This window comes from Camelus ferus, chromosome 12 (genome assembly GCF_009834535.1).
Source record: "Camelus ferus isolate YT-003-E chromosome 12, BCGSAC_Cfer_1.0, whole genome shotgun sequence".
Lineage (NCBI taxonomy): Eukaryota > Metazoa > Chordata > Mammalia > Artiodactyla > Camelidae > Camelus > Camelus ferus.
This window is the reverse complement of record NC_045707.1, coordinates 60,603,921-60,630,038: the sequence shown is the minus strand read 5'-3', so window position 1 is coordinate 60,630,038 and position 26,118 is coordinate 60,603,921. Positions and strand designations below refer to the sequence as shown.

General features: G+C 40.7%; 1 protein-coding gene across 3 annotated transcripts in view; it reads left to right on the top strand.

Moving 5' to 3' along the window:
- Positions 1-458: 458 nt before the first annotated feature.
- The window catches only part of ZDHHC17 (zinc finger DHHC-type palmitoyltransferase 17), a 138,798-nt gene continuing 113,138 nt past the window's right edge, over positions 459-26,118 (top strand). The window contains exons 1-2 of one of the 3 annotated variants that reach the window (XM_014564694.2): positions 461-567; positions 3,090-3,227. In XM_014564694.2, coding sequence (XP_014420180.1) covers positions 3,186-3,227 — 42 coding nt within the window. In that variant the 5' untranslated portion in view covers positions 461-567; positions 3,090-3,185. Of the gene's footprint in view, positions 568-3,089; positions 3,228-26,118 lie in introns of all 3 variants that reach the window. The other 2 variants (XM_014564695.2, XM_032493732.1) reach the window with 2 other exon arrangements.

The window sequence follows — 26,118 nt, the reverse complement described above, 5'->3', positions numbered from 1 at the left end:
AATGCAAATGAATCTATTTACAAAACAGAAACAGACTCATAGACATAGAAAACTATAATCTTTTAAATACCAAGAGAGACATGTGAGTGACTCAGATGACTTCCTGAGAGAAAGGACGGAAATAAATATTTTTTGCTTGTCTTTTTGAGCATAGCAAGTCATAAATCTCAGCTTGTGAATCACCATCCTGGGGTCCACTGCAGGACCTAGCTTAGCAAGACACCAAACGGCAGTTTACGAAGCTTCCCTGAGAGTGGGTGGATCTTGTTTTTTCCCCGGAGTACATTGTCAGTGACCACCCATGAAGAAAAAGTCCTCAGAGATTAACAATATAATAATATGAATGATTAAGAGAACCAGGAAACAGAGGCAGAACAAATTGGTTCCGTCTGAGTCAAACTGACAGGGATGGATCCTAAAAAGTCTTATTCTTTCATTTTATTATTTGGAAATTTTTACATTTTTGCATTCTTTTCTAGTCCTCCTTGCTGTGCCCCTCAGATGGAGGTGAAAGAACAAGGAATATATGGCAAGAGGGCAACAGGAGAGAAATCTACCAATGCAATGGTAAGGTCCTTTGTAATGATTCTTGTTTGGCAGAGGGACTCAGATAAAGCTGACACATTTGTTGCTGATCTCCCTTAAAGGCAGAGTCAGATAGGAGGAGTCCTGCCCACTGGTTTTTGCTTTGGCTCTGGGTCATTTGTTTGTGACTCATCTAACAGCCCTGATAGAATGAAGGAATAAGAATCAAGAAGTGAGAAACTCTCTCTCTCTTCCCTACTTTGATACGAGCATGTGGAGTAAACATAGATTAGGATGACAGTCAGAAATCTTCAACATAGAACATTTATGGGTTATGCAGTGATGAACAAAATTGCAGGCCTAGTTTGAATTTGTATACCCCAGACAATCCTAGTTTTACTAAGGCAGTTCCATTTTTTACCACTGGGTTGTGGTGAATAAAGGTCGGCACTTTTTGCAGGTGCCAGCAAGGAGTACAGGTGACTCATGCTCAAAAGACCCAAACACCCCAGGGGCTTTCAGGCAAGGGTTTTAAAGACAGTGTTATGGGAGAGGGACGTAGGATGCGTGATCAGCTCGCAGTCCTTCTTCTTGGTTGGTGGTGAGATAATAGGATGATGTTTCAAGAATCTCAACCTTCTGGTTTCAGTCTGGGGTCTGCGTGCTTGCAGTCAGCATATAGTCACCATCTCCTGCCAGGTTGTGTGTGTGGCTGGGGGCAGGAGGGGATCTTTGTTTCTGTAGAGCAATTCAAAGATATGCAGCAGATTGTTATCTATATCCCTTCAGGAGGAACTGGGAGCCCTGTGACTCTTGTCCTGATCACTGACTGCTTGAGTCTGCTCTTTGAAACTTGGGGAAGACCTAGGAAACTAAAGCCTTTTTTCTTTTTTTCCCTACAAACAAGAGACAGAGGATACAGAGGGGTTTTTGTACCAAGGAAGTTCCCACAGGGTCCTGCTGGGTTTCAATCCCTCCTTTCTTTGATACTCTTCAGTCTTGAGGGGGATACAGGTGTAGGACAGGAAAGGGAATAAAGTTTTGGCCAGAGAGGTTAATCATAAACTTGGCAGAGAAACTCAGTTTTAGGGAGACTCGATTTCACAGTAGCTGCCTGATTGGGGAGAGAAATCTTAAATATGCATAAAATTAATTGCAAGTACCATGTTGGGGTGCAGTGTAACCAGTGGTTTCCAGCACAGACTCAGGAGTTGGACTGCCCAGGTTTAAATCCAGTTACTGGTTGTAGAGCTTTTGTCAAGCTATTCAACATCTTAGTGCCTCTGTTTTCTCATCTGTAAAGTGGGGTTGATAAAATCATTTACCTCTTAGAGTTGCTGTGAAGATGAAATGAATTAATACATGTAAAGTACTTAGAATAGTATTATCCTTGATAATCTAACATATGCACTTGGCATATATTATTTCTGAAGTCTTCATAGCAACCCTCTAAGCAGGTGTTATTAACTCCATTTTATAGATGGAAACTACCTTGGGGCCTGAAAGACCTTGATTTGAATTCCACCTCAGGAATGTTTGGCCCAGTTGAGATATTTTTAAATAACTGAGCTAATATTCAAGGGATAATGCCTCCCTCCCAGTACTCTGCTAGAACTGAAAGTGTTGATGAACATAAAACACTTTGCACCATGCCTGGCAAACGTTAGCAGGCCTACTGCAATGCCCATCTCTAGAAAACATTGTACACAATGTATTTTGTGTAAATAAGGTCCCAGTTGCATTTCCAATACAGAAATCCTAACTTAATTGTTTCAGTCTCTTTTGAATAGTTTCTAGTGATGAAAAACTCATTCCTTCACAAAGTGGCCATTATTTTTGAGGACTTTTAATAGTTAGGAGATTCTTCATTGTGCTGAACTGAAATCTGTCTTTCTAGATTTCATGAACCTGCTGAGCCTGTTCTCCTGTCTTGAATGGCACAGAATGAGTCTAGTATTGGGTCTTTACAATCCTTACATGGGTGGGTGAGGGGAAGGCATGGACAAGGGTGTCTATGCATAGATTTCAGGGGTCTGTGAACTTCAGTGAGAAAAAAAAAATGACATCTTTATTTTTATTTATCTGTAACTAAAGTTAGATTTCCTTCAGTTATGAATGGAGGCAGCAAACCTCAGCAGTTCTTAACAATTCCCTATGACTTTGTCAACAAGAGAAATCACACATATTTTCATATCACATTCCAGTTGTTCCAGAAACCTTGAAATACCGTTGACAGCATAATTTTGCAGTTTTAGAGATTATTAGGCCTGTTGCTACTTCTTATTCTTTATTGTGCTGATGAAAAAATCATATATGTTGCTGTATCACAAATTTGTTTTAAAAATATTTTGGTAGCTATAGTTGAATAAATTGGTTTCCTGGTAATCCTATGTGTTATAGTTTGTGCATTTAAAAACATTATTCTAAGAAAGCATCCATAAGCTTCACGGGACCACCAAAGGGCATAAAATGTTACAGAAACTCTGATCTAAATTCCTTGTTTATGAGTCAAGTCTTCAAATATTAGAAAACAGCTCTGTTTCCCCAAGCTTTCTCTTTTCCAGACTCAGAGTTCCTAGTATCCTATTTCAGGACAAGTCATCAGGAAGCTGCAACCTGGGAGGGGCCAGGACGGGAAATGCGATCCTCCCACTGGAGAGATGGAGCGGGCGACCCAGGAACAGAGCCAGCTGCTGGTGCAGGTAGCGATGCTATTCTAGGCAGAGCACAGGCAGTAGAGAACAGCCCGACAGAAAATGGCTGGTGTTTCAAGAAAGCTTTAGTCCACACGTCTGGGTGTGTATGGAGGGTGTAGGTGGTAGTAACATAAAATAGCAAAGGTGTCCCAACTAGGACATTACTCAGAAGGGAATGGAAATACCATTCGCCAGGCATCATGCTGGACAATTTACAGACATTACTGGTTTTATTTTCACAACAAACCAGTATGGTGGATGTTAAGGTGACTTGGGAAAGTCAGTTAGCTGGTGAGCTTATTCTGGGGTTTGGTGGGAGGATTTCAGCTGTTTGGGTGGGAGCAGGGCTGGCAAGAGTCAAGCAAAACCTTAGTTCTAAAGTGACTTGGTGAATTAGGCAAGATGCCAAGAAGCACTCAGGCACAGGAAACAAAACAGAAACCACCAATCAGAACTGGTACTCAAAATGGCACTGTGTTTCTAGCACAAAGGGAAGTGTACACTGACCCTTCCACCTCTGTGCCTTTGCTCATGCTCTTCCTTCTGGCTGGTTCCTACTAGACCCTCCTCTGTGACGCCCAGACACCAGCCTTTTCTCCCTTAGCTAGACCAAATGCCTGTCAACTCATCATCCGTCTTCAGGGGCCTTATTCGATTTATAGCACCCTTCCTTGCCTTTCACTTAGTTATTTTCAACCTAAGTAACTTAGTAAAGAATCAAAGTGTTCTTCCATTGAGATTGCCAATTTACCTACAAGATCACAATTAAATGACTAGCAAGAGTGCCAGTGAGTATATTTCTTAATCAGTCATTCATTATTCATTTCCATGAAAATGGCATACTGAAATTTAAAATATTCAGTGAAGCTTTTTAAAAAGGTGAATGTTTTCATCATATACTTTTCCCTCAAGTATTTTGAAACCCACTGGTACAAAGCCATTATTTTAAAACCATAATATTAATTATCCTTTATGCAAAAAAAATTTATTGGGTATACCATAATGAGTCTGAAACATATGTATTTCATTTAGTATATATAAGTGTAGTATGTAAAAGATAGGATTCATTCTAGTACTGGTCTTTGGATGCATGAGAATAGTGATGGAATTCATTTCAATTCAAGAAGAAATTTCTGAGCAAATGCTATTAACAGAAGGTACTCACTCTGGTAGATAAACCAGATATGCGCTCTGCCCTCGAAATGCTTTTCATTGAATGACAGAGACAGACATAATACAGAAATGCTTTCAGAGGTGTAAACAAAGTGTTAAATAGCAATGCCGTCCTTCCCGCTAGAAATGTTTTTGGAGGACAGGCATTGTCTTTGTCTTTCCTTTCTCCTCCCACTTCCTTCCTCCTTCCTGTTACTAACTTTAAATATCATCCGTGGCATCTAACATGCAGGATTCCTATGAGAGATTTCTAGTAAATTTCAGGTGGATTTGTTGAACTCAAGTATTCTCATAGAATATTTTAAGGTGATAGGCCTTAATAATTAGATACCTTACACGAATACTGTATGAGTAATTCTTTCTGCAAATTACTAGTTGATTTGTTTATTCAAACTAAAATATTTTCCTTGGATGGTAGTGACATCATTACCTTTAGAGAGTGAGTGTTTCAAGTCAGGTTGATTCTCTGAGCCCTAGGTTGTTTGTAAATGACATCACTGGGCTAAATGATCCCCAAGGTGTCAAACAGTGCTAATATTTCTGTACTTCACTGGCACCTATCAAGAGAGGCCCATTTTGTTATGTAACCCATCCCTCAGGTTCATAATGGTCATTTAGTTCTGTAACGGTCACAAGATCTGTGTAAGGAAAATGTCAAGATGTTTTAAGTAGAACCTTATTATAATACAGCTTAGTGTTAGGAAAAGTATGTGTGTAGGCATGTGTTAGTGGTCAAACCAAAGTCTGAAAATTGCCCACATAAAATAAAAACCCTCTATAACTTTGTTAGTTGATTATACTTGTAATTGTCCTTTTACATAGTACCAAAAAGATTTTTATTGAATTAAAATTAATTTTCCTACCTATATTAGCATATGAACTTTCAACCATATAAATGAAAATTATTTCGTGTCTTATTTTTCCACATAAGAGATGGAAAGAGATCTTTAATACTGAAGCAGTCATAGCTTTCATCTTCAGAATATTTAAAAGTACTTTGTTAAAATGTAAATTACAAACAGTTTAAAAACTGATGGTTGTTTCTCAAAAAATAATTTCTTTGAATTAAAATATTGTATGCTTTGGAGTACAATGGAATATACAACGCACACATAAAAGAGACTGCTGCTTGGGGTTCGCAGAGCTTCACAAGTGTGAAATAATGTGCAAAAGCATTAACCCTAATTTAGGATAATTCTATAAGGACAGGTAAGAGTCTTCAGGATACTTTCTTTTTAAAATTTTTTAAAAAGTTCTTCAGTCATTGATATTGAGAGTTTCAGTTAAGTGCCATGTATTTTGGTCACATCCTAACCTTTCTTGTAACTCAGATAAATCCTAGAGGGACACATAGACAGAGGCAATGTAGCCCAGTTGAGATGCATAACAGTGACTGGGGAGCAGTGGGACGTGAGGCTAGCTAGGGAGGAAATGCCCAGGCAACTGAAGGCTTCTTCGCTGCCACCTCCAAGTTCATCTAAGAACTCACCACCTTTTATCCAAGGCAATCCTGATCGCTATAACAAAATACCTACAACTGCCAGCTGCTTAAGGTCTAACTTAAGTGCCTCTTAAAGAGGGGCACTTGAAGCTGCAAAATACATAAGTGGAATGATGACAAGAAAGTATAATTTACTGGGGTAATACTAGGCATTACAAAAACTTAACAAGCTGTAATCTCCAGCAGAACAAGTCTTTAAGGCTTGCACCCTTTTGCACCATTTGGCTCCTTGTCATTTTCCCAGGCACCCACCAGAGAAAAGAACTCCCCCAAACTGAATTTTTTGTTCAAATAACATCAATATTCAATTATCATTGGTAGAAATAATAGCTCTAAAGTATCAGCATGATATTAGGTACACCAAAGGTATATGCAAATGCAAGGTGAATATCAAACTTTCTTTCTCAAAATTTGGAGTCCTAGTAATAACATGTATTGTCAAGTGAAATGGATTAAAAATAGCACCAGAGACTCCCCTCTTTGTAGGTCAGTGCTCACTGCTGAGTGTGCTGTAATTACGTACACCAAATGAGCTACAGCTTGAGCTAATAATACCATACTGAGTACTCGAAAGCTGTAATTATACAACAACATAATGTATGCTTGGCGAGATTTTCAGTATTGGGGAACCTCCTGTCAAATAGCATCTGGCAGAGTTAGAAGTCCAATGTGGGGGTTAAAATAATTGGTCTAGACTGAACTAACTCATGGCATTGTGATTCAAGCAGAATAAGTCAGATGCCTATTAGACAAAACCAATGATAATGAATACATCTAGAAGTAGTGCAAAGTCTTCCATAGTTACATAACTTTAAAACAAAGCATTTCCAAGACTGAATACCTGCTACATACCTATGCACTATGCACTAGCGGGTGCAGGAGACTTAAAACAAAACAGGAAAGTAAGAGAACATTCCTGACTGCCAGTTGCTCATAATTAAGACCTACAGTGAATTTGTGTTTTCATAAAGATATGTACAAAGTACAGTGAATTAACAATATTATTGGCAGCTCTGCTGTCTTTAACGATAACCTACATTAAATCACTGCTCTATTGTTTTGCTTGAAAACATTTTCCTTAAACCTCATGTTCTTATATTTTTAAAAATATAATTATACAGGATAGTCTTCATAAAGATGTTTTTGTTATGATTTTCTCCCTCCTTGCTAAGCCATTATATTTTACTTTGAATCCTGCCTTCATTACTAACGGCAGCTAAGATTATCTCATTATTACGAAGTTGTCCTTCCATCTGCCCCACGTAATGGATATAGTCTATTCTCTAATAAAGCTGCTCAGTGTTTCTTCTATATGCCTTACCTCTAAGTTCCATTTAGCTTACAAAAAGTTTTATTTAGATATCTATTTGATGGTATTTAAAGTATTATGCTTAAATGTCACCAAGTGCTATACTTTTATTCCAGTAGAAATTACTCATTGGCCAAGTAATTTCTTAGACTTTTTAGGTGGTAAAGAAATTTTCCATTCAATTGATTTGATCATTTTCAGGAACTTGTTTCCAAAGACATCTAGATTTCTTGTGGATATTTTGGGAAATTTCCAGCTTCTATAGTCAGGTGTTTGCATGGAGACCTTGTGCAAGTTCATTATGATGGAGCATACTTTAATTTTGTACATGTTCAATTCAGGGAATGGTGTGTATATTTTGATGCCACTAATATCCTGAAGCTCTTATTAAGCAATAAATTTGGATCATCAGGCAAAAATGGTTACTTTGACTTAGCCACTCTCGATAGGCGGTCATTTAGGAAACTACTCAAGAGATTTTTGTTTTCCTCCTCTAATACATGAGCTTTAATTTTCTTCTCATTGTGACTACTGGTGAGAATGTTCAGAGGTCATGAATTATGACTATTCAGAGAAAGCCAGAGAATGTTGATTACTGTGCAGCTTGCTGAGGTAAAGCAGTACAGGTGGTTCTACCTTTTTGTAACATAATACATTCCTGAAATTCTTAATCATATGGCGAAAAAGACCAAGCATATGAATTAGGAAGCCAACAGTAATTACCTCTGCCAGTAGAACTAAACCAGCTGATTATTATAGTGTGATCCACAGGTGGCCTCTTCACTGTTCTTCTTGCTATACATAGGTCACTGGATTATTGGTTTCTCCTTATCTGTTTCAGAGAAAGTACATAATTTCCTTTCCTTTTTTATCCTTTCCTTCCCTCACTCTTTCTTTCTCTTTCTCTTCCTTATCTTTCTCTCTCTTTCTTTCTCTTTCTTTTCTTTCTTTCTCTCTCTTTATTTATTTCTTTCTTTTGTTTGTTTCTTTCTTTCTTTCCTTCTTTCTGGATGAGATAATTCCAACTGAATCAACAGAAAGTAAGAGGGCTAATACGAGAGTTAAGCAAGAATACCAGATACAACAACTTCACTCATAAAAATCAAGTGTTCCTCTGCATCAGCCATAGTCAACTAAAAATATAACAGATTCTATAATGCCATTCGTAATAGCAATCAAAACTATAAACTGAATTTAAACAAATAAACAATACACACAATCTCTATGGAGAACAGTTTTAGGGGTATAAAGGCCTAAATAAATGGAGTGCTACACGTACCATGCTCATGGAATGGATGGCAAAAAGATGTCAGTTCTCCAAAATTAATAAATTTAATCCCAATGAAAAATTCAGTGGGACTTTAAAAATGAACTAAACATACTTATTCCAGCATGTATTAGGAGACTAGATACGTTATGAATAATTAAAGTAATTTTGAAAAAGAGTGCTGAAAGGGGGCACCTGAGTGCCAGGTATCAGACAGCTGATATGTACATGTAGAGAAAGAATTGATAAAGTGTTTAATACATGGTATTAGGGAAATGTCATTTTATAGAGAAAAGTAATGCTGAGTAAAGCTTATACCAGTGTTTCTCAACTACTTTTTTCATTACTACCCTCAGAAGAAATCTTTACATTATATATATTTTTTCCTAATTTTCCTCCTTTCCCAATAAAATTTTAATAACATGAATATATCTGTTTATGACCCTTCAAGAGCCATAAATGATTGTAATGTCCAGGGTTTTTTTCCTCCCCTAAGAACCAATTTCCCTTTCTTGGGAGTGCCATTGCCCTCACTGAGCATGCATGTTTATATAATGAGATTCAGTTTGATTAAAGTCTTAAATGGAAAGAGTAAATCTAGAAAGCTAATGGAAGAGGAAAGAGAAACACATAGATTATTTGTCTAGAGTTGGGGTATAAAAGAACTCCTTAAACTAACACCCAGAAACACAAACTAAAATAAGAAAGTCTTGTATGGAAAAGACATTCAAATTAAGAAATTCTTTTTATCAAAAGATGTAATAGGCAAAGTTCATATACAGATCACAGATTTGAAAAAGATATTTGAAACAAGCTAGAGGAGTGGCCAAGACGGCTGAGTAGGAAGACCCTGAGCTCACCTCCTCCCATGGGCAAATCAAAAGCACAGCTATTCACAGAGCAACTCTTTATTACAGGTGCAGAGTTTCTCCCCAAGGAGTGAGGGGTGTGAGCCCCACATTGGGCTCCCCAGCCTGGGGGTCCTGCACCAGGAAATGAACCCACAGAATGTTTGAATTTAAAGGCCAGTGATGCTTACATTTGGGAGGACTAGAAGGCTGTAGGAAATAAAGACTCCACTTTTAAAGGGTGTGCACAAAAATCTCACACAATCTGAAACCCAGGGCAGAAGTAGTAGTGGCCCTGAGTGCAGGGCCCTGGGGTTCCTAGAGCTGGGGTCAGACCACTGGTGGGCAGGCAGGGGCCCAGGAGGTCCCAAGCCTGATGCCAGCCTGCTGGTGTGTGGCTGGGTTCTGACACCGCAGGCTACGAGAATGTGATGGTCCTAGGGCTGGCATTAGCCTGCTGGTGAGTGGGGCCAGGGCCCAGAGGGTCCCAGTGCTGGTGTCATCCTGCTGGTGGGTAGGCCGGATTCTGACACTGCCAGCTTTGGGGCTGGAGTGGTCCTAAGGCTATGTTGGCCCACTGGTGTGTGGGGAGGGAACTGACAGCTGGCTGAGTGGGCTCAGGGGTCCCAGGGCTAGTTCTGGTGCACCGGTGGGTAGGGCCAGGTCCTGGGCTCTCTGTGGGCAAGGTCCAGAGTGGCTGGGGGTTCGGGGAGTCCTAAGCCAGCCACCCCACCTGGCTAACTGCTTGGCCTGAGGCATCCTAGTACTGGTGCTGATAGACTGGTGGGCAGGGCCGGTTCCTGGTGCTGATAAGCTAGAGGGAGGGTCCCAGAATGGTGCTTTCCAGAAGCTATGTCCTCCTGTAGAACAAGCTCCCCCGAATGGCTGTCAGCAGCGTATGTCCTCAGGGTGACTTCCTGAGTGCCGGCTCCACCCAGCAGCCACCTGACACCAGCTCTGAGACACGCTGGGCCACACAGAGAGCCACTCTGGAATATAGCCCCACTCACCAGAGGGCCAAAACCAGCTTTTGGGCACTTTGGACCCTATAGCCAGATGTGTCAGGAACTGGCCTCACCCACCAGCATGCTGACACTAGACTGTGACTCACAGGCTCACAACCAGCCACCCCAGGACACAGCTCTGCTCATCAGTAGGCCAGCATTAGCCCTGGGACCCGTGCAGTTCTGCAGGCAGCCACCTCGGGACCCAGCCCCACCCACCAGGCAGGGCCCAGCAACCAACTGTACCAGGAGGCAGACAGATGCATCTCTCAGACAGCCCACAGTAGCTGAGACACTGCAACCCCCCCATGCAGCGGGCCCCCCCAGGTCTTATGCGTATACTTCTGCTGACTAGAGAGGAGTGTGCTGCCAGTATGTATAGGATGTTTACTACAAAAGGCCAGTTCTTTAAGACTGGGAAACATAACTAACTACCACATACACAGAAATAAAAACAGGGAATTAGGCATAATGAGGCAACAGAGGAATATGTTCCAAACAAAGGAAATAGATAAAGCCCCAGAAGAAAAGTAAATGTTCTAAGCAGAAAAGGAAAGGCCAGAATTAGAAATATGAAAATTATGAAAAGAAAAATCTTCATTGGTAAAGGCAAATATACAGTAAAGGTAGTAGATCAACTACATCTAAAGTTAGTAGGAAAGTTAAAAGACGAAAGAAATAAAATCATCTATATATGCAATAAGTAGTAGAGAATACACAAAACAAAAGGATGCAAAATATGTCATTGGTGTGGTGGAGTGAAAAATGCAGAGTTGTTTAATGTATTCAAACTTAAGTGATCAGCAACTTAAAATAATCAAGTATATCAAATCACAAGGGAACAGACCAAAAGAAGAAGAAGGGAACAAAAATAACTACAGAAAAAGTAGAAAACAATAAATAAAATGGCAATAAGTTCATACCTATCAATAGAACTAAATGTAAATGGACTAAATGTCCCATCAAAAGACACAGTGGCTGAATGGATACAAAGCCAAAACCAATATATATGCCGCCTACGAGAGAATTACTTCAAATCTAAAAACACACAGAGATGAAAAGTGAGGGAATGGAAAAGGTATTCCATGCAAATGGAAATGAAAAGAAAGCCAAGGTGGCAATACTTCTATCAGACAAAGTAGACTTTTTAAAACGAAACAGACTATAACAAGAGACAAAGAAGGACATTACATAATAATCAAGGAAGGGCTCAATCTAAGAAGATATGATAATTGCCTGATGATCCAAATTTATTGCTTAATAAGAGCTTCAAGATATTAGTTGCATTAAAATACACACATCATTCCCCGAATTGAATATATAAAAAATAAAATTATGAACTTTCAACCATATAAATGAAAATTATTTCATGTCTATTTTTCCACATAAGAGATGGAAAGAGATCTTCAATATTGAAGCAGTCAGTTAATCTACAATGAAGGTCATTTTGCTCCCATTCTCTCACCCCAACCCTTTGCCACTGAGCACGTCAGCCTCCTTCTCTCGGTAGAACTGGTCTGCGAGGCACGGCTGTCACTTCCACTGGCTGTACCTGCTGGGCGGTCCTGACTCCTTGCACTTAATGCTTCCAGTACAGGGAAGCCCTGACTGTGCCAGCAGTGTGTGGAGTTTTCTCTTTCTTCTTTTAGAAGCTTACCAATACAGTGCCACTGTCTTACCATGTTTTTGTGAACCAACTGTTTCCACCCACAGTTTCTCTGTACTAGCCATCCCCACACCCTGTGTGGAATGTGAGTCTGCAGGGCCCGATCTGACAGCAAATCTGAGCTGAAGACACCTCCTAATACTCAAAATTGCCCCTCCCCTCCTACAGTTTTGATGTCTGTTTTTCTCAGGTAGGTGCTCCTCTCCAGAGGGCTCCTCCTTTACTCTTGCAGATTCTTGAAGCCCCACCCGTGTGGCTCACCCCCAGAGCCCTGAAATGTTCTGCGTTCCATTTGGCTTCAAAGGGGGACACATTCCAACAGCAAGTAAAGGAATGAGGATGCGCATACTATATTACACTCCTCATTTCCTGACATTACCTCTGAGCCACAACTCCTCCCTGCTAACCTAGCTGTAAGTAATAAGTTTCATCGGAAACCCCGAAGCCCAACACATTGCTCTTTGAGCACAGAACAGTTGTCCAGAAGAGGAACACTTCTCAGGACAGTAAAGATTTAAGAACTACCTCCTGATGTGTTCTCACTTTTCCATAATCTGGTTTCCTTCCCTGTGGACAACCCCTTTGCCATTCTAATGAAAGGAAAGAGTGTGTGTGTGTGGTGTGTATGTGTGTGTGGTGTGTAAAAGCCATTTGGCAAAAGAGAAGAATGTGATATGTGAAGAGTTCCTATCGGACAAGAAAGGGAAATAGAAACTCTCTCATATTAGGTAAGGAGAGAAAAAAAGGGAACAAAAGTTACACCATTGAAAGGGAGTGTCGAGGCGCAAAAAGAGGAACAATTGATTTAGGTTAGCCCATGAAGGCCAAGGAGGCATGAAGCAAGCAGATTTCAAAATCCTTTTTTTATGCTAATCGACCCTTTGGGGTAAGTGGTGCTGATTTAGGTGGCTCTCCACTGAGATGATGACGTGTTGTCTTTGTAGCCAAAGCTGCAGGTATCCAGCTCAAGACAGCAGCCTGCTCTGTTATCCCTGATACTAATCTGAATGATGCAGAATTTTGAGTAATCTGCATTGGTTAAACAACATAGATTCATGACTTTCGCTGGTGGCATAATTCATGCTGGCAAATAAAAATTACTTCCCTTTCTTAGGAGATTTGAGAAGTGAGTTATCCGGAGAGCATCAACTCTAACTCCCAAGGGCAGCCCATTAGCATTGTGCTGAATGGCAGCAGTTGCCTGCAGTCAACTGCAGACAGTGACGGTGCAATCAGCTGTGAGCTCTCAGAGCCCAGCGTCTGAGGGCATTTAACCACTAACACTTCTGCCACACATTCTTTCCAAGGAGACAGTCCATGGTTCACTTAGCTGATCAAGCCAACAGGGACCCTTAGCTGGAAAGGAAGTAAATAATTTTTTAAATCGTCTGTCTTATTCCTGGTGAGGAAGAACAGCATTGTATTAGGGGATTCAGCATTTGGAGCTGAATACATAATTCCCTTCATGGCAACAAAGAATAAAAGCAATTTTACCTGTTCTGAAGCTCTGCTTCCCCGCCTCACTCCCTCATCCTTGAGGATTACATGGGACTGTCCTGGATGCTTTACCAGATGGGGGAATCTGAATCTTTTAAACAGGCAGAAGAGATAATGGTCTCTGAAATTCATCAATGATCTATATTCCTCAAATAGAATTAGAACTGCTTCCCGTATAGAAAAATGTTTACTGGTTGGAAATTTTATCACCTGGGTGTTGAATTCAGTGATACCAAGGGCATTCCTTTGTAGACAGAGGTTTTTCTGCCCAGGTTTGATTTCCATCCTTTCATTCACTTAAGTGCAATTAAACAATGCCTTTGAAATGCTGTTTGATTTTTTTTTTTTTTTTTTTTGGTGGATTTGATACCTTGGTCGTTTTTTTGGCTTAAGCTGGTGAACATTTCTTTTGTGGTGTCAGTTCTTTCATATACGCTTTCCTTTTTTACCCACGAGTAGGCAGAGGCTTACTACTAAAGGTCCATCATCAGAGGGAGCAGGAATTGCAGACACTTGGGGCTGGGGGGAGGGGTGAGCATAATAAAGAAGGCTTCTCCCTTGGACTCTTTTTTTCCCCTTATGTTGACTCTGCTTCTTCCAACAATTTTTATCATAGTCTAAAAAGTGATTTTTGGCACTCTAGTTGCTGGTGGAAATAATTCATTTTGGGAGAATGTGCTCAGGAGACACAAGTGCAGTATCTGCTTCACCTTCTGACACCTTCTGCCTTCCTCCCTCCCCCACCTCCCCCAGGGCAAGTAAACCCAGAGGTTTATCATCCTTCTGTCTTAGTGCTTTCCTCTCTTCCTGAGGAAAATTGTCTGCAAGTTAAGATGCAACTTCATGGAATCTGTGATTTTAATCAATGCCAGGTGGTGAGTCAAACAAAGGTATATTCCCTTCGATAGTTAAGTAATCCTTGAGTGGCCCTGTTAAAATGTTTAACATTGAAAAGACATGCTGCCTTTTCTTTGCTTTATTTCTAAGTTTTTCATTTTTTTCCCCCTTAACACCCCTTTTTTTAAACTTTAAAGTAGCCAGGTGCAGGGATTAAACATCCTAGGCTGTGCAATTGCATCTGGTAACTAATTTCTTGACACATCTGCTCTAAAGCTGTGATGACCTACTTCACAGGATGGCCCCTTGTGGCCAAGGTCTTGCGATAAGCGTGTGGGAGCAAGAAAGACACAGAGAGGATCCCTTTAGTCATAACGACATTTAACCTTTCCAGTTTTGTTGGAAAGGAGCCACTTTTGGAGAATATACTCAGGTGGAACAAATGTTACCACAGCATTAGGTCTGGTAGGGAGGTGAGAGGAGTGCACAGCTATTTCCTTAATAAAAGAGCATCAACATGTTTCACGTGTTTACGTGCTGGAGGAGCCAGAGAAGCAGGAGGTCCTTTCTAGTTGTGGTAAATCAGAGAGACTTTCACTGACGCCTCTCAACCCTCGCCAAAAAATTGTGAAATTCCAAACAATTTTTAGAAACTATTGTTCATATTCAGAATTTTTACTAGATTCAAAAACTCCAAATATCTCACTTAGAAACAAAGCAAAACAAAACCAAAAAATGTCTTAGCTGGGCTTCGAGTAAGTCTCTTAGCAACAGTTTCTTAGGACGGCCCAAACCGACTGCAGGGTACACGATAACAAGTGAAGACTGTGAGGGGGCCCCTTAAAAAAACAGGGCTTCTGAAGCAGATAGATGAAAAGAGTCTTGATTTTATAGGATCTGCAAAATCCAGAGGGTACAAGTGTGCCACACCTAGCAGAGTGCCGGACTTAGCAGAAACTCAACCAATAGTGATTTCCTTGAACCAGATGTTCCTGAGGGCACTTAATTGTGACTTCCAGACACCTCAAGCCATCTGTCCCTCTGGCAGTGGGAGAGACTGGACACAGACAGGAAGCAAATTGTGTCTCCCCGCCCTCTGCAGTGAACTATACTGTGGGTGCTTGGGGCAGAGAAGGCGACAGGGAGCGATGGTCTCTCTTCTGGGTTTAGTGCTGCAACTTATCAGCTCAAATGTGTGCACAACAGAGGTGAGGTCTAGCCCCAGAACTCCCTTTGCCAAGTCCATGCAGAAGAGGGTCCCTCTGGGAGGCTCTGCAGGACCTCAGGAGCTGGGGTTGGCCTGGTCACAAATAAAACAATCAAGCAAAGAAAGTTGTTGCGATAGTCTGGCCTTCACAGCACAGCATGGAGGTTAAGAATATGGAGCCAGAAAGCCTGAGTTCAAATTCCAGTTCCTTTGTTGGAATCTGGAGCCGGAAGTTCCAGATTAAAATCCTAGCTCTGCTACTTACTAACCTTGTGATGTGAGCAAGTTCCTTAATTTCTCTTGCCTCTGTATGTCCATCTGTAAGATGAGGATAATCAGTGACTATCTCATGGGGTTATTTGTGAGAATTAAATGAGTTAATACACATAAGGCACTCAGATGATGCAGGCCATGGAGTAAGCGCTGGATAAATGGCTTTTCTTTTCTGCCAGCTTACCTTAAGCACCTTGCGTACATGGCAGAAACCATGTCTAGCCAGCTGTAGTAAAACTAGAAAAGGTGGTGGGGTTTATTATAAGAATGTAGGGATAACTCATGAAAATTTAAGGACAGAAATGCAGTTGGGTCTTGAAGAGACAGGGACTGAGATGCTATCAGAATATTTTTATTTCAATGCTTTAAACACTCTAAGATTGTGCCCTTCACCCTCAAACTTTTTAATCTATAATTGACTCATGTATGTGGTGTGATCCAATAGCATTTTTTCCATTTGGATTACCGATTGTTTCAGTACCGCTCAATTGAAGATTTTGTCCATTTCTCCCTGAACCATGATACCACCCTTGTAATATGTCAAGAACTTACACACACGAGTGTGTCTACTTCTAGGTTCTTCATTTTATTCATTCCGTTGGTTGTCCATTCCCATACCAATATCACATGGTCTTAATCAATGGTTCTGTAATTATCTTGATAACTGATAATAAAAATTTCCCCAGCTTATTATTCTTTTCTTCAGGAATGTCTTAACTATTCTTGGGTCTTTCTTCTTTGGGGTAGTTTAAAAATATGGCTGTAAATTCCCTAACAATTCCCATTGAGAGTTGGAGGCCTAAGTGCCAGGTCCCATTGGAACTTAGGTCCACAGCTCTAGGAAAGAATATTGAATGATTTTGCACTCTAAGAGTGGTTGCTATGGCTTTGGTAAGTAGGTTCAGAATACCAGATTTTGGGTGTCTTGCTGTCTCTTTCTACCTGGAAGACATGACTACCATTCAGAAATACCCAATTTCAAACCTGGTGACCTCAACTTCAAGGAGTTAGACAAATATGTTATTTTAATTTAAAAGAATAGCTAGTCCAACTGAATATTTACTGTGTGCCAGGTGCTGCTGAAGAACTCTGGGGTATTCTTTATTGCTTGAGATAAATGGGACTGTTTCCTCCCCATAATCCATATGTTTCCCAGTGTTCTCTGTATGCATCACTGGTATGATCCAGGTGTTTAGGTCAAAAATCTGAAGACATCTTAAATTCCTTACTTTTATTATACCTAATACTTATCAGCAGCTCTGATATAATTTCCCTCTTTCTTAGTTTTTTCAGGTCACCACTCTAGTCTAAGGCTCTCTCTCTTCTTACCTAAACTGTTCCTGTAACCCTCTAACAGTGAGTGCTTCTTCTTATTGACCCACTAGAGTATATTTTTCACATAGCAGTGAGGATACTCCTGCTAAAATGTAAACCAAATCGTATCTCACCTCTTCCTTGCTCTTTACTCTCTTCCTGGCCTCCAGCATCCATTTCCAGTCTTCTAATGTGCTTTCTCATCCTTCACCGACTGGAAGATTACAAATTGCGTTCCTTAGATGGGTACATATGAGCGATGAGGCGGGTAGAAGTGGGGTGGAGGCCACGTTCTGGCTGCTCTGACTTTGCAGCAGGCAAGTGTGGTCACAGAGACCATGCCTGGGTTGATGTGGGTGTTCAGAGATGGTTGTGGTGGCAGCAACCAGGGCTTCCTGTTCCCTGGGTCACAGCCATGGCATCTATTCCTGAAACCATCACCGTTTCATTTGCAACCTCTCAATTGCCCATCTTCCTGACTGTGGCAGAGGTAGCAGCTTCTCTGGCAGGCTGGTTTGGTGGTGATATTCTGAGTCTCATTCCTGTAGCCTTTTCAGTGGTTTGAAAAGTACCCAAATCTCTTCCTAATTAAATAATAAGAGTCTTTTGTGTTTCCTGTCACTGATACACTTCTGATCACACTTAGCATCAAGCTAAAGTCCTTAACAAACCTACAAGCCTGGGATGATCAGGCCCTTAGCTACTTTCTCTCACAGACTCTGCTGAGGCCACAGTGCACTTTTGCACTGTGCTCTTCTTTGAACACACTAAGCGTACCTCTGCTTACAGTGTTTTGGACTTTTTTCCTCTTTTACTGTATTAATTTAGTGTTAATTTATCCTGTTACTGAGTCTTAATTTTTGGGGTGAGGTAATTAGGTTCATTTTTTTAGAGGAGGTTCTGGGGATTGAACCCAGGACCTCGCGCATGCTAATGCGCTCTACCACTTGAGCTATACCCTCCCCCGTACTTACAGTGTTTCACCTGCTGTTCTTATTCCCCTAGATCTATGGCATGTCTCGTTCGCTGTTTTCGTTTTTTTTTTCCCGTGTCCATATTTAAGTACCACTTCTTCAGTGAGGTCTGCTCGGACTTCCTATCTAAAATATCACTCCCTATCACTCCTGTCCCTTTATCTTCCTTTATTTTTCTTGATTTTACTTAATATCTATCATTATAGTGTATATTTGGCTCATGTGTGCCTCATTGCAAAGTAGCTCTCTGTTCTGTTAATTGTTCTACACCCCCCCCCCCACCAGAGGGTGGAACACGTCTTGGCACACAGCAGGTGCTTCATAGGTATTTTTTGAATGGATCCCCACTTGACAGATGGGGAGGCTCAATGCAAAGAGTGACTCAGTGTCTTGTCCAGGCTCACACAGGAGTGGAAGCCTGATGTAGGAGCATTTGCTTTAAACAGGACACCACGCTGCCTCCGCAGCATAGCTTGCCTCCAATCAAGTACTCAGGGACTCAGTCTGAAGAAAGAAAAGGGGTGTGAGACGGGTACTGCATGAAGGTTGAAAACAAAAAGGGAGAAAAATGCATTTGCATTTGCCTGTCAAAGAGAGGAACATCCTGACTCACAAACACGACTGCCCGCCTGTGAGGCAGGTGCATGCATCCCTGTGGTGGGACCAGGTGGCAAAGCAGAAAAAGAGAGATGGCTCAGTGCCCGGCCTGTGACCATCCAACTAACTCCCCCGCTCTGCCTGGTTCTAAAACCACTCATTCTTCTGCTTCCCAGTCTCCAGATATATGGAAATACCCTCAAAATTACCCTCTCCCTACTCAGCACCTGGGCATTCTCTAGGTTTGGGGTATTTTTCAATCCTACAAGGGCTGGTTTTAACTCTTTATTCACATTTTTTCTTTTTTTTTTTTTCCACTTCTTTCTCTTTTTCCTTTTCTGTTCTTTCCTTACAGTTTAAGGAACTGTAAAAGCAGGGGAAGGTAATAACATAGTGGTAGAGCTCGTGCTTAGCGTGTACAAAGTCCTGGATTCTATCCCCAGTAACTCCTGAAAGAAAAGAAAAGAAAAGAAACAAAAGCCATCCAATGCTAATTTTATAACATATTAATTTAAATTTAGAAATAGCAAGAAATGTTCACTTACTCACTTTTCCAATTCAGGTCACCAGAAAGGAAGGTTGATGGTTCTGTACCATCAGCCCCTTTTGTCCCCAGCCTGAGGTCAGGGTCTCCATCATTTTCTCTCACATGAAACATTTTGGTATCTCTCAGGGAGCCACCGGAGCCTGGTGGAATGATTCCACCTCTGGATTCAGACAACTACTTAACTATAAGTTTCTTACCTCTCAGCCTGATTCCTTACCCATAAATCAAGACAAAAATCAGTCTTCCCTGCCAAGGTTTGTGAGTGTTAGAGATAATATAGGTAAAGAACCTGGTACAGGTAATAATATTACCAAAGGGAAATAAGAACTCTTCTTTTCTTCCCCCCATGTTAAAGCGTAATAACATGAAACAGTTATTCTGTGATTGCACATGAAATTAATTTGCACAAATTTGTTTCCTGAACACACAGGCTTCCTATTGGAGATGGTACATATTTTTAAAAAATTTTTGTTCAAGTGTCTGTTGAAAGACATTTTCTTTTAAATATGATTTAAACTGACTATTTTCTTCTGTATCTAAATTTTCTAAAAGCTAAGAGTTTTATAAAGATAAGATAGAATTTTTTGGTCTGAATTTAAATTGGATCATGTAACACTGTCCTGGTATAGCCCATTTATATTTAGACTGAAAACTTCACTATTGTCTTCTCTCATCACAAAGGCAGATTAGTCAAAATAACACTTTTTGAAGAGCTACACTGTTTTGATGCTCTGTGGTGACTTTAGTGTCTTCCATAAATAATATTTAATTGTTAATACTTTTTAGGGTGCAGGGCAATAGGCATTCTTAAACATTCTGATGGAAGTATAAATTGAAACAATCTTTTTGAGAGCTACTTGGCTTAAGAGAGTTCTTGAAAAGTTCGTATCCTTGATTTCAATAATTCCACTTATAGGAATCTGTTCAAAGAAAATAATCAAGGTATGGTCCCAGGTATTTTTGAACAAGGACGTTTATCAAAGTAACACTTTGAAGAAGAACTGTAAACCTCCTAAATGCTCAATAATAGAAGAAAAATTAAGATAAATATTATATGTCCATTAAAACTCATTTTGGAAGAGATGGTTTAATGTCACTAGAACATTTTGGAGTATAATTATAAGTTTAAAAAGCAAAACAATCAATATATAATAATATATATATTATTTCCCCCTACGTATAATACACAGAAAAATGAATGTAAAAAATACAGGAAACTGTTAACAGTACTTACGCCTGAGTGGTTGGAAATTTATTTTTTTCTTTGTATTTATCCTTATTTTGTTAGTTACCTACATACAATAAAAACATATTATTTTGATAGTCAGGAAAGGAGAGAAAACAACAAAAAAATAAATTTAAGGGATTGAATTTAATCTTTAACTGTAGATTGTAAAGCATCAAGCAGCAGGTTGGAACACGCCACAAACCATGTCCAAGTCCTGCTCTCACTGTAACTGCTTCCCCACGCATCTTTCTGTGAGAAGGCATCTGGTTTCTGTTATCACTGAGTCCAAGGCAAGATGAGAAAGGCAAGAGTGCTGACAGAGTGCATGCTGGCCTCTTCCGGGCTCACGCTCCCGGCAGAACCATTCCCTACCCTGCATACCCGACTGAACGGTCTGTGTGCACATCTTCTATAAACCGAATGTTCGTGGTCCCCCCAAATTCGTATGTTGAAAACTAACCTCCAATGTGAAGTATTAGGAGGTGGGGCCTTTGGGATGTGATTAGGTCAGGAAGGGCAGAGCCTCCATGAATGCAATCAGAGCTCTTGAGAAAGAGACCTCAGCCAGCTCCCTTGCCCCTTTCCCCACGTGAGGATGCAGAGGGAAGATGGCCGTCTGTGAACCAGGCAGCGGGCCCTCACCAGACACCACATCAGCCAGCGCCTTGATCTTGGACTTCCAGCCTCTAGAACTGTGGAATAGACTTTCTGTAGTTTATAAGCTACCCAGTCTGTGGCATTCTTTTCTAGCAGCCCTAGTGATGGGCTAAGACATCTTCACTCATTCTTTCCTGATGCCTTCAATTTCCCTGAGCTTCACCCGTGTCAGGCAACTGTACTAGGCCCTGGAAATATGAAGGTAGAGTTGTTGCTTTCCTGGAGCTCTGTGGGGAGAAACAGAAGAAAGAGTAAAATGACGTCCTAACTGCCACAAAGAGGCAGATCCAGATGCTGCAAGGGCTTAGAGGACACCTTAGCCCAGCCTGTAATTACCAGGGAAGGTTTCTTGGAGGAATTGATTTATATTCCAAATTTACTCCAAATGCACATATGTCTTTAACCCCTGCAGTCCCACAGCATAGCTTAAAAATTATTTTACTTGTCCGTAGTGAATTCCATCTCCCATTCTGCTTAGGGAATTCCATCCTTCCCCCTCTTTCCTCACATAGCTCACAACCTCCTTATTCTCAGCAGTCAAACCCATCTTTGCAGAAAAACTTATATTCTTCTTTTTGTGTGCCAATCAGAATTACATAATTACCACCTTTCCATGTTTGCCTTTGCTACCAGGAAACTCAGTGTTAAAAGTAGAGTTCAATTGCTGTTTTATACCAAATTCTCTGCCTTCTAGATGATTTATGACTTTTAATAACAGTGATGTCACGATTTCAATAAGACTGAGGCCACCATATGTCAACTACATATTTTCCAAAACCACTGCTTGCCTATATCTGTACTCTCCTGCCTTCCTATCCCTCAGCCTCGGGGGGAAACATTCAAATTTATGAGTACTTCAGGTGAATCCTGATGGAGTTTCTTGACTTGGCTTCCCAGGCTCTCTATAACCTTGCCGTGTGACTAATTCTTGTCTATAGATGTACAAATAACTTCTCTCTGGTGAGCAGACAACCCCTCTCTTCCCAACTACCCAACCTCCCCAACCTTCCCATCCCTATGGAAAAAGTCAGTTTTTCAATCACTTGTTAAATTCTCTTCAATATTCTTTTACTCTTCATAAATTTGTGGTTCTCTGACTTCAAAATAATTTTTTACATATATATTTTTTTCAGATTCTTTTCCATTGCAGCTCATTATAAGAAATTGAATATAGTTTCCTGTGCTAACCAGTAGGTCCTTGTTATTTATCTATTTTAAATAATCTTGGACATGCCTTCACTTTGTATCTATTAGAGAGTCTTGATTTTGCCTTTTTTTTGAAAATTATTCTTAACACTTAGATAAACTTTCAACAGATGAAGTCTATATTTTCTAGTTCTACTTTCTCACTTTGTAATTACCCATGTAAATCTTTCTTCTGCACCTCACCCCACAACAAAAAGAAAAAAAATATACATATACATATCTTGCACTCATCAACCCTATCCTGAAACCATTCTAAAAAAAGATTATGCAGAGTGAACACTTTTTAGTCTCATCGTGCTTCAATCTGCTGCATTGATAATGTGGTAAGTCTGATGATATTTACCTGTGGGAAAGACAAAGACTGTCTCATGGCCTTATTTATGCAACCAAATCTGTTCCAGCCACAGATGTTTCTGACCATGCTTTCAGTATTTTACATGAATTCTTTCTTTCTTCTTTTTTAAATCGTGGAGGAAGAAGCTGGAATAAAACAGTGCAGATGTCTATGTAGCCATAATGGTCCCGGTTTCTGTGCTTTTAGAAGTACCTCTTCCTGGCAGGGAAAACTGCCCCAGCTATGCAGGTATCAGCCCTGAAGCTTTATACCTTTGGCAAAGTAATGTGGTCTTTCCCCATAATATCTTGCAATGTTTTTAAACTCTCTCAGTTTTAATGCCCTCTTTCAGATGAAGTACTCCGGAGCTCAGTTCTCAGATTTCTTCTCTGTCTATGTGCTCACTCTTAGTGTAAGCAGATAAGGTAGGGGGTCCCTGGGGACAGGAGAACCAGGCATGACTTTCTTGGCATAAGAGAAACCATTTTTGGCTTAAGCCATTTTGTGATCTAAGCCTGGCCGCAATGCTTGCCCTTGAACAGGTCTCAGTAGTAATCATCTTAAGGGAATAAAAGGACAAATGACTGTTTTCAGGGAAGAGAAGTAACAATACCAAAGATAATAAACTAGTTGTAAGCTCAGTTCTGTTTTAGTACTAAGATTAGCCTGAAGGACTTGGGCACTCAACCACCAGGTCAACTGGAACCCAAGGGATGATGATGTTAACCTTCTCTGACTCTTGAGGCTTCAATCAACTAAATCTTGGATGCTGCTGGCCTTTGCCCCAGTTCTGTGCTGAATTCTCCTTTGCTCAAGCCCCTCATGAGTATGCTTAGAACTTCCCCAGTTTTGCTGTTTGGGGACACACGGTTTTGGGAAACATCCCTGGTGTTCTCCTTACTTACTCCTTCCTTCTCCTGATCTTTGGCTTGGTTGCGCCTTTTGGCTCAACACCCATGAAGAGGCAAACCCAATTTTCAGGTGGCATTAGGTGATTTGATCTAATCCCAAGGCTTTATGTAGAGTCCCTTCACTGAGGACTCCTACACTTATCTATCCAGCCTAGGCTGCTCCCTTGAACTCCAGATTTGCATGTCTAACTGCCTCTTTGATATCTCCCCTTGGAAATCTAAATGGCACATTGAAATTACCATGTCCAAAATTGGGCTCCTCATCTTCTTCAACTGCCTTCTAAACCTATTCCTCCCACAGATTAAGCCATTTTAGCAAAAGAAAGCTTCACCTTTCTCATTGCTCAGGTCAAAACCAGAGTCATCCTTTATCCTCACCCACATTCAACCTGTTAGGTGGTTTAGATAGAAATAAGCACTGGGCAAGGGGAGAGGGAAGGGAAAGGAACAACTCAGAAAATGGCAATGTCTCTGCATTAAGGAAAAGGGACTCCAGAAACTTTTACTTCCTCTAAATAAGGGCCCATAAAAGAAGCCAGTTAAAATCAAAGTGCTGCAGCTGCATATGGGAGGGGGCGCTGGTATAACTTGACCCAATGAACCTGCCCAAAAGGGGATGGGCATGCCAGAGCACAGGGAACCTGAGTTGTCAATCAATCAATCAATCAATCATGAAACCAGGCTCTAAAAACAGGAAAAACAAAGGCACGGCACCATCTTCCCTCTCTTGCATTGACCCGCTCCCAGTTCTTGGGGGTGGACTATCTTTCAATATTTTTTTTAACATCACTAATAAAAATCTTGCTTATGTCATGCTTTCTGTCTCTCAGTCAAAAATTCTCTTTTTAGGGGTGACTAAGAACCAAGGCAATTCTTATTTTCCTTTTTCCAGTAATAAACCCATCAACAAATCTTGTTGGCTCTACTTTCAAAGTGTAACAGGACTCCCACCCCTTCTCACCACTGCCACTGCCACCACCTGGCTTCAAGCTGCCATTGTCTCTTGCCTGGATTATGGATGTCTAACTAATCTCTTTATCTTTGTGCTTGCTCCCTACAGTCTATTCTCAATACAGCAGCCAGGACAATCTCTACAGGACACAAGTCAGATCATATGACTCTCTTGCTCAAATGACTGCAATGACTGTCCATCTCTTTCAGAGCTAAAGCCAAAGCCTTTAGAGTGGCTCTCAGGCCCCTACATGATTTGCCCCTGATTCCCCACCAGAATCTGGACCTCCTCTCCCACTTCCACTTCCTGACCACTCCTGCCACCTTGTTCCTCTTTAAACATACTAAGCACAGTCTCATGTAGAGGTCTTTGCACTCCTGATCTCCCTGCCTGGAGGCTCTTTGCCCCATCATCTGTAGGGCATGCCTTCTGCCTTCTTTCAGGCCTTCATTCAAATATCATTTCCCATTGAAGACTTCCCTGGCTCCATTTTTTTTTTCCTAAGGTCCTCCCAACTTCAAAAATCTCATTTTGTTAATTGTGAGTTCAAGCAGGTGAGTAAACAGTTACTTATAGGATTAACACTTACTATAAAAACAGGAGAGCAAAAATAGCAAAGAATCTTGAACTCTCCAAAATGTAATTAAACTGTTAACAAAGCAAAACCCAGTTTATTTGAAGTCACTGTGGTCAGGGAGAACAGTGCCTTAACAGAATCAAGAGCGATGAGTCAGAGGAGGATTATAAGGGATTTGAGAGGTATAGGTTCAAGGGGATTATGGCAGGTATTTCAAAGTGGGGAACAAATTGAGACTTGGCAAGTCTGTGAAATAATACTTTAGGGATGGTGGACATGGTGAGGTGAGAATCTTGAAGTGAGTCTTGGTTTGATAAGGGAGACTGTTGTCTCAGATAAACTGATTTGCAGTGATTTCCTAAATCAAACAGTGAAGTTGTTTATTGATGTATGGTTTTATCTTCTCTGGACAAAGTTTCCTGGAACAAATTACTAAGTCATGTTGACACAGGTGGTCTCAGTTCTTCGGCTTTCCAGCTCTATCATATTGATGCAGGTGGTCACGGTTTTCATGAACTTTAGGTTGATACAGAACAAAATAGCTGACAGCAGAGAAATGTTTGATGAAAACTCTACTCCTGGCCTCTCTTGAGTTCCATATTCATATATTCAACCTCCTACCTGAAAATTCTTCTTGAATATATTATACATTTCTCAAATTCCAAATACAACAAATAACAAATTCCAAAGAGAACTCTTCTTGATAGTCTCCATTTCAGTAGGTGGTGCCACCATCTACTCAGGTATTTAAGTCAAAAACCTTGGTGCCTCTCTTTTCTTCATACCCTCACATGTGTTTTTGGGTGGACTTCCAGAATATATACCAAATTCAACCACTTAATCTCTTCAGTGTTAAATCTCTAGTTCAAGTCATCGTTACCTCTTGCCCAGGCACAGATTCATTACATAAAATGTCATACTGATCTTTTCTTTTTCTAGAATATGCATGTTTATTCCTATGTCAGACCCCTGTTCTTACCTCTCTGTAGACCACTATTCCTCCAGATCTTCCCATAGC